Genomic DNA, 15266 nt, shown 5'->3' on the forward strand with positions numbered 1-15266 from the left:
TTAAACCCCAGGTGGTGGGGCCTTCTCTTTGCCCCTTTTCTTGTTAGAAAGTCAGGGATAGAAATGCCTTTCCTTCATTCAGCGTCCCTTCCTTGCAAGGCTCCAGGTGCCCAGAGCAAAGTCCCATTAAACATTAATTTTCAGAAAAGGGAGAAAACCGTGCGTGACCTGCAGATGTAACAACGAACGCAGTTAGATTGTATTTAACTCTGGAGGGAACCTGGCAGATGTCACTGGTTGAAAGGATCTGAAGCCCAGGGGCCCTTATAGATCGGGAATATCGACATGAACATGGAGGCAGTTTGGGGCAATTGAGGGGGAGAGGGCGAGGGAAGGGAGGGAAGGCCACCCTGCGTCCCTCAGGCAGGATGGAATTTGCACGTCTGTAGGCGAGAAGCTGTCACCGGTTTGGAGTTACAAAGTAGCTCCTGGAGGCGGAGCCCATGACCCCGAAGGCTGTTCTCTGTTCTAGACCAGGTAGGGTTTCCATCGGGGCACAGGTTTGCCCCCGCCGGCACCCGTGAGGGCGGGTAGCAAGTGCGAGGGCTCCTCTTGTAGCCTGGGATTCAAGACGCTTGATGGGGGCGCGGGGGGCGGGTCCACTGCAGAGCCCAGCCTAGGAGTCACAGCTGCAGCCTGGCCACACAGCCACACCTTGAACTTCCTGGAAGCAGCAATGAGACTGAATTAACTGCGGTTGGGGTGGGGCGGTGGAAAGTGCCCACGGTTACTTTCCTGTTTGCATTTAAAAACTCTGACATTTCCCGCCTTATTGGAGTCCTGGTTCTAGGCGGGAATCAGGAGACCTGGTTTTCAGATCAGCTCTCCCCGACTTGCTGTGTGACTGTGGGCAAGTCCCTTCCCCTCTCTGGGCCTCGGTTTTCCTGCTGTAACACAGTATGTTCACTGGGGTCCTTCCTTGTGACACTGTTTCGTGATTCTTTAAAGTTTATTTTTTTAAGTTTTTTTTTTGAGAGAGCGAGCGCGCGCGTGGTCCAGGGAGAGGGACACACAGAATTCGAAGCAGGCTCCAGGCTCCGAGCTGTCAGCACAGAGCCCGACGCGGGGCTCGAACCCATGAACTGTGAGATCATGACCTGAGCTGAAGTCAGACGCTTAACCGGCTGAGCCACCCAGGCAACCCCCTATGTTGTTGTTTGTGTTTTTTTTAATGTTTATTTTATGTCTGAGGGGGAGAGAGAGAGAGGGAGGGAGACCTAGAATCTAAAGCAGAATCCAAGCTCTGAGCTGTCAGCACAGAGCCTGACACGGGGCTCAAACTCATGGATGTGAGATCATGACCTGAGCAGAAGTCGGACGCCCAATAGACTGAGCCACCCAGGTGCTCCTCATGTTGTGGTTTTGAGGCTGAAGTCATTCTCTGAAAAAAACCTCTGTTTGCCCTTAAGGTCTTCAGCTTATTAGATGAGGCCCACCCCTGTTACGGTGCATTGTCTGTTTTATGCGTAGTCAACGGATTGTAAATGCTAGTGACATCTGCAGATACCTCCACGGCAACATCTGGGCTATTGTTTGACCGACAACTGGGCACCATTGACCAGACAAGTTGACACAAAATCAACCATCACAAAGCCAACGAGACCAGACTCACCCCGGTGCCAGAGCCCTCTGCTCCCCCTGGGTGCCCAGCCAGCCAGCCGCCACCGTTTGGGCTCCTAGACCACCTTCCCGAGGAACAGATGGGCTCCCTTCCCCTGCCCTGGCCGCACTCCCGTCCTGTGTGGGCTGGGGTCCCCCTGCCCGCACGCAGTGGAGGGGTGTGGCGGGGCGGGGGCGGGCCCTGGGATGGTGGAGAGAGCCTGGGTTTACTCCAGTGTAGGGTGATACACGTGGGGGCAGCTCACAGGCTCCCCCCTCCCCAGACCGGCTGCTGCCACCGTCTATGCGTGATGTGCCCACGTCTGAGCGCGCAGACCTCAGAACAAATACCTGCCTGTGCTTCTCGAGACAGGCCGTCAGGGTAAAGGTGTTAAGCCTGTAAAGGAAAAAAGGAGTCAGCTTTACACTGCTTGCTAAAAGCAGACTCTGGAGGAAACACAAAGCCTTCTTACTTTTGGGGGGGGGGCCTTGAACTCCCAATCTGCCCAGGTGTGCTGCTCCCCCCCAGGTGTGCTGCTCCCCCCCAGGTGTGCTGCTCCCCCCCAGGTGTGCTGCTCTGCCCAGGTGTGCTGCTCAGAGGAAGGCCTCTCCCCAGGGGCAGCAGAGAAGAGGCCTGGGTCCACTCTGGCCGACCCCCCAGGTGGTCAGTGCCTCCTGCGAGGCTTTGAAGTGCGAATATTCCAGATGAATTCTCCTCCCCTGGGTCGGGTGGGTCCCTTGAGGAACCCCCAGGAGGTTTGCTTTCAGGCTGTCTGTCCGGCCTGTGGCAGGCTTATCATTCCGGGACAGCCCACGGAAGGGGCCTGTGGGACTCTGGAAGCTCTGGGCGTGGGGACAGGTGGCCCCCTTCCCTCATCAGACACCAGGGAGCCTCTCTCACTGTCGTAAGGGACAAGCGGAATGACAGGGTGGCGATGAGCCCCCCACCAGACTGGGATTCTCCCCCACCCCCACCCCAGGCAGCAGCAGCCCTGGCACCCTCGCGCCAGCCACCAGCCTCGTTGGGTGGCCCGGGGACACATGACTAACCGGGGGAGAGTTCTTGGCTCACCTGGCTTCCTGGGGGGGCTCCTTCCAGACCAGCCGCCATGGCCGCGTCCGGAGCTGAGGGTGCAGGTGATTGGGTTTCTTTTCTCTCTTTCCCTGCAGGCAGGGGTGGGGGAGGGAGCTCTCAGCGAGGCCTGGCCTCACCCTCTGCCACCCACCTCTCAGGTCCCCTGCCAGCAGCCTCCGGCTTGGGGAGGGCCCGGCGTTCCCGAGGCGCACACAGCGGGCCGTGCGGGCGCCCTTGTCTGGTGCTCTTCCAGGGAGCAAACCCGATCCCCGCGTGCGCCCCGGCCCCGACTGTCACCCTGTCTGCCTTCCAGGGTGGCCGGCACGTCAAGTCATTGGTATGAGACGGAGGCCTTGAGGGACTGGCCTGGAATTGTCTGCCCTGGCGAGGGCGAGGGGGGGTGGCATCATGGGGAGGGGTTCCCTGGAGGTGACATCCAGCTCGGCCCAGCCAGGATGCCCGTGCCTGCGAGCACGTGACCCCGGGGCCTCCCCGTCCCCTTTCCTGAGGCCTCTCTCCAGGCGCCTCTGCCCCCGCCCTCCCTCCCCCTGTCCTGGGCCCCTCCTCGTGTCCAGCCAGGGTCTCCCACCAACAGGCCTCAGCAGCAGGGCAGTGAGGGGCCGGGGCAGAGAGGGCAAAACCCTTGGCGAGGCCTCGTAGCCGTCTGAGGAGGCAAGGAGCCTGGCCAGGGCCTTGGGGGGGGGGCGGGGCGCACAAGGAGGCGGAGGAAGGAGGTGGTAGAGGCTGGCGGGTGGGCTCGGTCAGTGTCGGGGCTCCGCGAGCGGGAGTGCAGGAAGCCTAGGCGAATGTGCGCAGGGGGGAAGCGGTGGAGAGGTGGTGGGGAGCCCGGAGTAAGTGGGGCGTCCTGGGACTGACCTGGGCCGCGCGTGCACCTCCGTGGCCTCAGTTTTGTTCTCTGGTAAATGGGGACAGTGGCCTTTCTCAGGGTGAGGGGGCCAGGCAAGGGCTGCATTCCTGCCTCCCTAATTCCATCTACAGTTGTTTTTAAAAAATGGTTATTTATTTATTATGAGAGAGAGAGAGAAAGAGAGGGGCAGGGAGAGGGAGAATCCCAAGCAGGTTCTGCAGGCTCAGCGTAGAGTTAATGAGGGGCTCCGTCCCACGACCGTGGGGTCATGACCTGAGCCAAAGTCAAGAGCCGACACTCAACCGACAGAGGCCCCCAGGCGCCCCTGCAGCTGTGACTTATCACAGTTCAGTGTGCAGCCGCTTGTGAGACGAGAGCACACGTGTGCACGATTCAGAACCTGGTGCCGTTCACTACGGAGGCTCTGTCTCTCTCAGCAGAACTACGGGGAAGTACGTGGGTACGTGGCGGACCTGCGCCCCCCACCCCCGGCTCTTTAGGTCCTAACGAAGCCGACCTGGGTCCCCTGCCGCCACGTCCCGCCTGATGACATGAGCTGTTCAGACCCTGTTCATGTTCCCCCCTTTGCCCCGGGACCGTTTCCCCTGCTGGCTCATAAACCACGACCCCATCAGGGTTTGTCTCGTTAGGCCCTTCCAGAAGTTTCCACGGGGCTCCTGCCTCTCCCCTGCTTGCTCCCTCCCTCACTCATTTGCTTTTTTGTTTTTGTTTTTAATGTTTATTCTTTTTTGAGAGAGAGAGAACAAGCATGAGCAGAGGAGGGTCAGAGACAGAGGAAGACAGAATCCGAAGCAGCTCCAGGCTCCGAGCTGTCAGCACAGAGCCCGACGCGGGGCTCAAACTCATGGACCGTGAGATCATGACCCGAGCCGGAATCAGATGCTTAACCGACTGAGCCCCCCAGGCGCCCCCTTTTTATTTTAGTAGCAACTTATGAAGAGGCCAGGCCAGTTGCCCCGTATAGTGTCTCTTTCTAGAGTTCTCTGATTTTTGTCCCTCACGGCGTCCTTTCCCATGTTCTTCAATTCCAGGGGCGCATTCCCCTGGAGCAGCAGTGCCGGGGGCTCCCTTAGGCCCCCGGGAGACCTTCGGGGACGCGGTCTTCCTAACGGGGTGGCCTCCGTATGGCTGTGCACGGGAGGCACCGTGTCACGTTGTGTCCTTGCTGCTGAGCTCGCCGGCTTGACTGAGGTGCTGGCCCCCGGGGGCTCTGCCGGGAGCAGGCCACTTTCCTGTCCCCTAGTCGATTGGAGGACATTTCTTTGCCTCAGAAGGAACCCATCCTGATTGGCTGCTACCTGCCTAGTCCCCCACCTCCCCCAGCCCCTGGCAGCCACCACCCACTTTCTGTCTATGGAGTGGCCGGTTCTGGACATTTCAAATAAATGCAATCCTCTCTTGTGCTTGACTTCTTTCACCGGACACCGTGCTTTCAAGGTTCATGCACACAGTAGCACGGGTCAGTACTGCGTTCGTCTTCGTGGACGAATCATATTCCGTCGTTTGGGCACTAACAGGGATTTTTGTCAAGATTTGCACAGGTGTCGATCCATTATCCTGGGCACAGAATAACCACGTGTGCTAACTCCTAGCCGGTATAGCCACAAGAAGTTCCAACTGGTTGTTGCTGGCCTCAGTTTCCCCCTCTGGGAATGGGCGCAGGGCTGAGCCTGCATCTCTCTGGGCAGAGATGATGGGGGCCTTGGAATGATTTGGCCCTGAAAGGGCTGTTTGCACTCTGAGCGTGTCCTGCCCCCCTGCCCCCCTGCCCTGCTCTCCCAGGCCGCGGGCCGCTTGGGGACAGGGAGCTCCATCCGGGGGCTTCAGTCCCCAGGAAGGGGCCCACGCGTGGGGTCGGCACCCCCTGCTGGGGCTCAAGCTCCCTCGACTGCGGGAGATATTTGGGGAGGTGGGCCTGCCCCGTGTGGAGGGTGGGCCGGGCAGAGGGTCTTGGGGGACCAGAAGCGGGGGCTTTTCTGAGTTCAGGAGAGAAGAGCAAACCAGGCCCTTCCTTGCTCGAAGGGCGTTTCCTTCATTCCTTGAACCCTGTGTGCACGTGTGTTCAATGTCCCCGGGTTCCGTGTGCTTCTCCCTCAGGGTGTCGGAAGGACCCCACGCCCAGAGGCGGCATCGGGGCCGCGTGCCCGGGCCACGCGACGAGCAGCGGATCATGTCGCGGCTGGCCCTGGAGGAGCTGGCCGAAACAGGTGAAGGCGTGCTTTCCCTCCAGCCTCGTCCGCGGGAAGTAGCCTTGCTCTAAATAGAGAGTAAACACACACATGTGGCTCGGAAAGTCTGGCCCGATAAGAACGGCTTGGTGAGGTCCTTCTACCTCACCTGGGGCCTTACCCCTTCCCCGCCCCAGTCTGCCCCAGGTAGCGACTTTTTAATCTTTCCGGGGTTCTGTGCAGAGTCAAGTGAGCCCCTGTGGGGGATGGAGCCACCGACCTGGGTGGTTATGAGGCTCCAGTGGGATAATATCCTCATTCACGCGCAGGGCTATGCACTAAGGTGCCCGAGACCAGATCCCCATCTTACAGACAGGCAAACTGAGGCTCAGAGTGACTGGAGAACACGACGAGGGCACCCCATGACGGGGCCCAAGCTAGGGGGAGAGCGTCTTCACGGACCCCTTGGCGGTTTGGTTACCATCACGTGTGCACGTGTGTCCGCGAGGGGCCGGGCTACTCCGTCCGTTTCCCGCTAGTGCACGTTGCTCCTCGAAGTTTGCGATGACCTGGCCCGTGGCCCCGAAAGAAGTGAATTTCCGTTCCCCTGTCGCGTCGCACCCCGATGCTGCCTGATCCCGGCTCCCGAGACCCGGTGCCGCCGCCTTCCGGGTTGCCCTCCTTGCTGCCCTAAGGCGTGTTTCTTGCTCGGGGCTGTGTGGCTGCGGGACAGCGACGCCCCTCAGCGGGATGCTAGCGGTGCGGGCAGGGCGTCCTTGCTCCTCCGCCCGCTGCCGTCCTTAAGATGGTCCAGTTTGTTCCGCCGCCTCGTGTTTCCTTATGGCGGGGCCCCCGTGTGCCCGGCCGGTTTTTTTCTTTTTTTTTTTTTTATTGGGGTGCAATCAACACAACATAAAACTAGCCATCGTAGAGTATTTACCTCATTCGTCACGAGGTGTAGTGTCAGAACATTTGCATCGCCCCGGAAGGAAGCCCGCACCCCATGAGGCAGCCACTCCGTCCCTCAGCCCCTGGACGTTTGCATCACCCCAGACGGAAACCCGCACCCCATGAAGCAGCCACTCCGTCCCTCAGCCCCTGGGAAGCATCAGTCTGCTTCCTGACTCCCTGGACTTACCCGTCCTGGGCACTTCGTACAGTGGAATCGCGCATTCTACGGCCTGGCTTCGTTAACTTCGCGTGGTATTTTCAGGTCTGCCTGTGTCGTGGCCGTGTCAGTACCGCGCTCCTCGCGTGGCTGAATGGTGCGCCCCTGCCCAGGCAGCCCGCATCTCGTCCGCTCCTCCACGGACGGACGTGTGGCCGGTGCCACTCTGCGGCTGTGGTGATCAGTGCTGCCGGGAACGCGGCGTGCGCTTGTATCCGTTAGAATTCCTGTTTCAGTGCTGCGGGGCGCACTCTGCTCGTGGACTCGCTTCCAGCTGGCGCCCGGCTTGTCCGTCAGCTGCAGCAGCTGTCTTCCTGTCTGTGTCTCCTTTCTCAGCAGGACCCAGGCGTGGGACTTAGGGCCCGCCCTGATCCAGTGTGACCTCGTCGGAACTAATGTCATCTCTAAAGGCACAATTTCCAAATAAGGTCGTGCTGTGAGCCTCAGGCAGACGTGAGCCCCGAGGGAGCGCGATGGCACCCCGTGCATCTGGGGACCACGGTCTGCTCTGACCAGAAATGTGAAGGCCCCATTCTTTTTCCAGTCGGAGACGGCTCTGTCCTGTTGCGTCTCGTATGACGGAACCTCACCTACTAAAATTAAACCGGAAGATGGTGCTTTTATCCCCTTCACAGCACAGTGACCCGCCTCTGCCCGCGACCCAGCCACGGTTTCCTGCCGACTGCCAGTGTCTGCATCTTCCAGGAGGGCCTGGGTTGGAATTTGGAGCTGGGAAGTCAAGTTCAAATCCACACACCACTGCCAGTGAGCAGTGTGACCTTTTCGGCCGTCTCTGAGCCTCAGTTTCCACTCCTGTCAGTGTGGAGGATAGTATCAGCCCTCAGGCCTCATTTTATCCCTCCATGGTTCTGCACACTGTAGATGCATAGTGGGTGCACAGGAGGGGTGGGCGTATAGTGGGTGCACGGGAGAGGTGGGCGCATGGTGGTGCACACTGAGCAGACGCATAGTGGGTGCACGGGAGAGGTGGGCACATAGTGGGTGCACAGCAGAGATGGGTGCACGGTGGGTGCATGGCTGAGGGATGGTGCCCATCCTATAAAGAGACCTCGGGAGGCTCCCTTGTTGCCCGTCTTTCTCAAGAGGACGGCTGACTTCTGCAATCCTCGTTGTCTGCCGCAGAGCTGCAGAGAGATGAAGAGGAGGCAGCCGCCCTGAGCGTAACGAGAAGACCCCCGGCGGTGCCCGCGGCTGGCCAGGACCCTGCGCTGAGCGTGAATCACCCCTTCTACGATGTGGCCAGACACGGTATCCTGCCCGTGGCAGGTGGGTTGCAGCTGGGTGGTCCCAGGAACGGCGACAGGTGCGTGGGCCCCGTGGAGGGGGGGATTCATCGGGCCGCCTCCCTCCAGCTGGCTGTGGGCTGCAGAATGAAAAGCACAGTAGGAGCAGAGGTACCCACTGGTGTTTTGAAGAAGTGGATGATGTATGTGTCACTGTCTGATGTGTGTCAGGGCAGCCACTGCCCGGGTGCCCGGGCAGCCACCAGGCGGCGCGTCCTGCCCATCTTCACAGAGCAGAGGCCGAGAGGAGATGGGCTGCTCTATTAACCAAGGACAGAAGGAGCAAACACCTGTCCAGACGGAGAAGAGCGCCGTCCCACGGGCAGCGGCGGGGCCGGGGGCTGCAGGGCCTCACTTGGATCAGGTGTCAGGGGTCAGGTCAGGGCCCTGGCGTGTCTCACGCGGGCAGCGTGGTGGCCGAGGACGGGCGGGATGTGTGGAGGTGTGTGAGGGGAGGTTTATCGCAGGGACTGGCTCTCATGCCACCGTGGAGGCCGAGAAGTCCCGGCACGTGCCGTGGGGGAGCCGGCGTAGGACCCCTAGCCCAGCTCTGCTCTGGGATCCGGGTGCGCCGGTGCCTCGTCCGCGGGCTGAGAAAGTGGATTTCCCAGCTCAAGCGGAGGGTGGTTTCGCGGTGCCCCTTTGTTCTGCCGGGGCTGCCTGCGTGGGGAAGGGCGCTCTCCCTCACTCCATTCAGATGCCGCGAACACGCACGCGCACCGAGATGTCCCGTCCTGCCCGCCATCCGGGCCTCGCTCAGCCCAGCGAGGTGACATGGAGTCAGCCGTCCTGGGCACGGAGCTGACGCCTCATGCCTGCGCTGAGACCCGTAAACGTTAGCTCCTGTCCCCACTGGGCTGGTCTTGTCAAGTGGTGATCAGAGGGCTGGTTACCAGCAGCTGGCGGCCCCAGAGCCGTGGACAGGACGCACTTGAGCGCATGCTCCGCCAGAGGGACTGGGTGGTGGGGATCGGGCAGGGGGTCACCCGTCTGATGGCCCAGCTGTTCATTCCGGAGAACCTTTAAGGTTTGGGGAGTGGTGGCTCAGTCGGTGAAGCGTCCGACTTCGGCTCAGGTCATGATCTCGCGGTTCGTGGGTTCAAGCCCCGTGTCGGGCTCTGTGCTGACAGCTCAGAGCCTGGAGCCTGTTTCAGATTCTGTGTCTCCCTCTCTCTCTGACCCTCCCCTGCTCACGCTGTTTCTCTCTCTCAGAAATAAATAAAATGTTAAAAATTTTTTTAAAAAAATGAATAAACAATTATTTTTAAAATTTTCTCTTTTAGGGTTCTAGTATGGTCAACTTCTGTAGAAATCACCCAATCTTCTTTCTTTGTACAGCTCCTTGCGAGCCTTTGTGATTTTAAGAGTATCAAAGGGTTCTGAGAGCGAACGTGTGGGAGGCCGTGGCCTTGCCCGTGAGCGGTGGGGGTGGACGTGCACCCCAGCGTTGGACAGCGTGTCCTGTGTGTCCCACTCAGGTCCCGGGGATCACCGGAGTCCAGGTCTCCCGCGTCCTCACTGGCTTCTCTGTCACTTCTCTCCGTTGTTGACTGAGGGGTGTCCAGAGCGCCCACGATCGAAATATATTAGTTTCTGCCTTTAGTTCCTTTGCTTCTGTTCTGTGGGTCTTAATGCTGTGTTTTAGGGGCAGGCGCACTTAGGATTGTGGGGTCTTCGTGACGGGCTGACCTTGGTGTTACTAAATGCTGGCCTTGACAAATGGCCGGGCGCCCACGTCGATATCTCCTCGCTGGTGTGTCTGACGTTACTCTCGTCGGGACGCTGCACCAGCTTTCCCCTTAGTGGTGGTGCTAGATACGCCTTCTCTGTGCCTTTCCCTTCGACCTGTCCCCGGCTAGCTCGCTCTCTGTCTCTCTTTTTTAGGTTTATTTGACAGTGAGCGTGTGTGAGCGGGGGAGGGGCAGAGAGAGAAGGAGAGAGAGAATCCCAAGCAGGTTCCACGCTGTCAACACAGAGCCCCACGTGGGGCTTGAACTGACAGACCGTGAGATCGTGACCTGAGATGAAATCTAGAGTCGGCTGCTTAACCGCCTGAGCCCCCAGGCGCCCCAGCCTGTCCCAGTCTTTACAAACAAAACACATTGTGTATGGACCGCTTCCCATTAGATCTTCTTGCACTTTTGTTGAGAGGTGGCTGCATCGTAGCGGGAACTGTGTTCTCCAGGCCTTGTGTTTTGTGCTCTGGAGTTGGTGCTTAGTCTTGGCAGCTCTGGGAGCATGAGGCGGAGGGATGGGGCTGTGGCTTAGAGCGGTCCTTGGCGCGGCGTGGCTGGTGCCGATGGAGCCGCAGGGGGCCCGACGGGAGCCAGGACAGAGGGCTGAACACGTGCCATGGTGGTGGCATGGAGCAGAGGGGATGGATTTGAGAGAGGTGTTCAATGCCAGGCTGGAGGCTGAGCTGAAAGCTACCTGGGAAGGGCCCCGCACATCCAGTGAGGCTTCCAGGGGTGCAGAAGGAGAGCTGAATCAGAGACGGGGGCCCTGGGAAGTAAGGCGGGGGTCGTTGCTCTTTTTAATTTTTTTAAGTTTATTTTTGAGAGAGAGAGCGAGCAGGGGAGGAGCAGAGAGAGGGGGAGAGAGAATCCCAAGCAGGTCTGCGCTGTCGTCCCAGAGCCTGATGCAGGGCTCGAATCCACAGACCGTGAGACCGTGACCTGAGCTGAAGTCAAGAGTCAGATGCTCAACTGACTGAGCCCCCCAGGCACCCCTGGGATTGTTGCTCCTTTGCGGGCCTCATCTTCCCCTGCTGGGCAGGGGGGCCTGGGGGCCGGAATAGGGTTCCTTCCTGGAGCGAGGCTGTGGGTGTCCTCTGTTGTGAGTGCTTCAGCTCCATGAAGGGTCTGCGGCAGGATCTTCTAGAGACTTCAGGTTGTCATGGCCAAAGGCTTGAATCCATCCTCAAGCTACGGTATCTTTGGGGGGTGTCGCTGCTTGGGTGGCAGTCCTCGGGCTCCAGAGAGTTCTCTTGTCTTAGAGCAGAGTTCTTGCTCATTGGAACACCAGCTTCTTGAGATATTTAACTGTAGAGAACATCTGATGGCCTCGGGCTGCCCTTAAGAGATGCCCGTCCAACCCGGGGTCCTCAGGAGTAAGGTAGAGGCGGCTGGGGCAGAGCTGGCGTGGCCAGACATCCCTCCCTGTCAGGGGGCTCCCCTGGTTTTCTTCTCCGGGTATCACTTCCCCTAGAACTCGACATCCGCAATCACAGCCAGAAATCAGAGTCTTGTCCAAAGTAACACTGGATGAGCTCTCGATATTTAAGCAGTTGTGGACGTGGCCAAATAGAAGCTTTATAGAATTATAATTCTTTAAGATCACATATTCTAAATAAAACTGATTCAGTATTTTATTCATTTATTTTTTTAACGTTTATTTTTGAGAGAGAGAGAGAAAGACAGAGGTGAGGGGCACCTGGGTGGCTCAGTCAGTTAAGCATCGGACTTCGGCTCAGGTCATGATCTCAGGATTCATGGGTTCAAGCCCCACGTCAGGCTCTGTGCTGACAGCTTGGAGCCTGGAGCCTGTTTCAGATTCTGTGTCTCCCTCTCTCTCTGCCCCTCCTCCACTCATGCTCTGTATCTCTCTGTCTCAAAAATGAATAAACTACAAAAAAAAAAAAAAAGGTGAGTGGGAGAGGGGCAGAGAATCGGAAACACAGAATCGGAAGCAGGTCTCAGGCTCCGAGCTGTCAGCACAGAAGCCGACGCGGGGCTTGAACCCACGAACCCTAAGATCATGACCTGAGCCGAAGTTGGACGCTTAACCGACGGAGCCCCCCCAGGTGCCCCTGATTTCAGCATTTTAAAATGTGCTCACCGTCTGGAGCTTAGTGGAGGCTGTGAGCACAGAGGGAGATTCCCTGGGGGAGAGCTGGGTGGGCAGGGGGGAGGTCCAAGCCCGAGGAGCGGAGAGGCTGGAGGCGTGATCCAGAGACACAGAGGAGGTGAGAGGCAGGGGAGAGAAGGAAAGGACAGGTGGATCTGGGTCTGTGGGTGCCGGGTCGCCGCCCTGGACCCAGATCCTCCCCCAGGTTAGGCCCCAGCCAGGCTTCCCTGCAGGATGCGGACGAAACGGGCCTTTGAATGTCCTTTCATGTCTGCAGAGAAGACGAGCAGCCCTAAAACTGAAACCCAAAGAGACAAACTCCCAAATCGCTCCCGGTTAGACTGCCGCTGCCGTCATTATGCATTTTAACTGTCCTTCCCTTGCAGCGGATGACAGATCGGCGGGGGCGCGCTCCAGGCGACGGCTCTGGGAACCGTGTCTTTATGCATAAGCAGGGCCTCTTCCGCACGGGAGACAGTGAGCAATGTCCCGTTGCACGCGGCGAGGCGAGGAATAGGGCCGTGAATGAAACCGAGGCCGCGGAGAATTTGCATCTTATTGACGGCTTTCATTTCTTTGCACATTATATCATTTTGAAGCCCGTTTTCGATACGCCGGCCCGAGTCACCAGAGAACGACGAAGGGGTATTTACTCACATCGACTGATGTCATTAATGCAGGTGCCACGCTGACTGCTTAGTAAGCAGGACCCCGGACGTGCCAGGGGGATTCATCAGAGGGCTGCCCCACAGGCGTGCACTCAGGGGTCCTCCCGCCGCCGCCCGGGGGGCTCAGGGGCCCAGGGCCCAGCGCGGGCTGGGAGGCAGCTGGCTGCCAGCGTGGACCCAGCTCCGATGCTCGCGTGGCCTCCCGGGCCTCAGTTTCCTCTTCTGTAAATGCAGCAGCATGCCTGGAGGCATAGGCGTCAGGCCCGGGGCGCACTGATTGAGCACTTACTGCATGCCAGTGCTCTGCCAAGACTTCATTCGGTTGCTGACTCCGTCCTTCCCGCGGAGGCCCTCCCAGCCGCGTTTATTGTGGCCTCCGTACTGCAGAGCAGCAGAGAGGCTGGGGGGGGGGGTGCTGGCTGCGGGGGGCCCGGCCCAACCCGTGCCTCCCTCCTGGCTTTTCATTCACGTTTTAAGATGGAAGTTTTCAGAAGCATCGGCCGTGGAGGGAGCGGTTGTAAGGGACCCAGGCCTTTCTCCACTGCTGTTGCCGTGAGAGCTTGTCCAGCCCGATGCGTGCCGTGAGCATCGTTTGTGGGACGCCTGGAACTTAGCGGTGGGAAGAGAAAACGCTGGGACGCCTGGGTGGCTCAGTCGGTGAAGCGTCTGGCTCTTGATTTCAGCTCAGGTCAGGTTATGATTTCACGGGTTTGTGGGTTCAAGCCCCGCATTGGGCTCCATGCTGACAGTGTGGAGTCGGCTTGGGATTCCCTCCCTCCCTCTCTCTCTCTCTCTCTCTCTCTAAATAAACAAACATTAAAAAAGAAAAAGTTAAGGTAGTTGCCTTTTTGGTTTTGAGGAGAGTAGAAGGCCTTTCGTAGCAGCTCGTGCACAGTGAGGGACCTTGGACAGCAAATGCTTATAACGGATGAGGGAGCGAGTCTGTGCTTTATCCACGCAGGGTGCACCCGGAGGGGAAGGACCTGGGCCGGATGGGGGTGCCGGCCTCCCAGCCCCTCGCCGCGTCCGCGCAGATGGTGGACGGCAGGGGCTCACGCTGCGTGGCGGAGCTGAGTCTGCCCTCCTCGGGTGGGGGTGCATCCTTCTGACCCTGACCTGCCCCGTCTCTGCACGCCCCTGCGCTCTGGGCCCACCGACCAGAGCCTGACCAGCAAGGGGCCTCTCAGCAGCCGCGGGTCTGGAGCAGGGACAGGCCGTGAGCCCCTCCTGCCCGCCATCGGCCAGCCAGGAACCTGTGGTCAGAGGAGGGCGCTGGTGTCTGCGGGAGACCCCCGTGTCCTGGCCTTGCCCAGACGGTTGGGGCTCCTGGACACCACATCCCTTGGGTTTTCTGGGAGGCTGAGATCACACTTCTTGCCCGGAATTTCCCGCTGCTCACCCTTGGCCCTGGGGTGGCCTTGCTGCGCCCCCGTGTGGCGGGGCATCTGGTCCCCGCGCTGTCCCCCCTCCGCTGTGAGGCCCTGCGCTGCCTGGCACTGAGCTCTGCTTGGCTCCTGTCTCTCGCGGCTGTAGGGTGTGGACAGTCTGCTTCCTGCCTCCTTTCGGCCTCAGCCGTGCCCCACCGCCACCCACTGGGACCCTCAGTGGGTCTTGACTGGGCGGCTTTGGTGGACGGAGCTCGCCCTTCCCTGGGACCCACTGGCCTGGGCAGCCGTCCTCGTTCCCACGGGCCTCCCGGCCCCACGTCCGTTCCCAGGCCGCCGTCACTCTGCGCTGGGGACCTTCCGCCTTGACGGAGCCTCGGCAGTTGTCCGCAGCCGTGCCCGATGCCCCCTCTTGGCCTGCCCACCGGCGGCTGGCACAGACTGGCCCCTCCTGTGTCCCCCCCCCGGCCCCGCGGCCCAGGCCAGCTGTGGGGGCCCCTCCCCAGTCCTGGAGGTCTCTGTCCCCCGCCCCCTCCCATCCTTCACGCAGTCTCTGTGTGGGACGTCCTGCTTGAGGCCACCCTCCACCAGCAGCGGAAGGGCCTTCAGAGTGACCCGTCGGAGGGTGTCCCTCACTCGCCCTCCTCACCGGCTCCCCGCTGTCGACCGGGTAAAGTCAGACCCTCGCCCTCCTCGTCCCTGTGGCCTTGACCTCTCCTCACCATCGTTCCCCATCACACCTTGTCGCCCGTGGTGGCATGTCTGTGTCAGACCCACGGCCGCTTCACCCAGACCCTGTGCTGTCCCTCGGCCGCCCAGGGGGGCCCCAGACGCCTGCTCTGCCCTCAGCAAGGCCTGGTTCCGGCTTCATCTTCTCTTCCTGGAGCTCGGCCCCCGCACCTCTGGCCTGGTGGGTGACGGTCCCTCCATGCCCGCGGGGCACCCCTCCAGCGCAAGTGACCTCCGGGGGGGTACAGGGTTGTGAGGTGCACCAGGTGAAAGAGTGTGTCTGGACTTTGTCCCTGGTTCTTGGGAAGTAGCCGCTACATCCTTGGGCTTTCCCAAGTGATAGGAGGAGCTTTGTGACCCCTGCTGGTGTGTGCCCGCGGGGGGGGGGCAGGGGATCTGGGTCGTGACCCCTGCCAGTGTGTGCCCGCGGGGGGG

General features: G+C 60.0%; 1 protein-coding gene across 1 annotated transcript in view; it reads left to right on the top strand.

Moving 5' to 3' along the window:
• Window positions 1-5701: 5701 nt before the first annotated feature.
• LOC120233988 (rho GTPase-activating protein 8-like) overlaps window positions 5702-15266 on the top strand; it is a 48419-nt gene continuing 38854 nt past the window's right edge. Inside the window, 2 exon segments of the mRNA XM_039235578.1 lie at window positions 5702-5770; window positions 8043-8186. Coding sequence (XP_039091509.1) covers window positions 5734-5770; window positions 8043-8186 — 181 coding nt within the window. The 5' untranslated portion in view covers window positions 5702-5733.

The sequence above is a fragment of the Hyaena hyaena genome, unplaced genomic scaffold (assembly GCF_003009895.1).
Source record: "Hyaena hyaena isolate Hyena2069 unplaced genomic scaffold, ASM300989v1 scaffold_4, whole genome shotgun sequence".
NCBI lineage: Eukaryota > Metazoa > Chordata > Mammalia > Carnivora > Hyaenidae > Hyaena > Hyaena hyaena.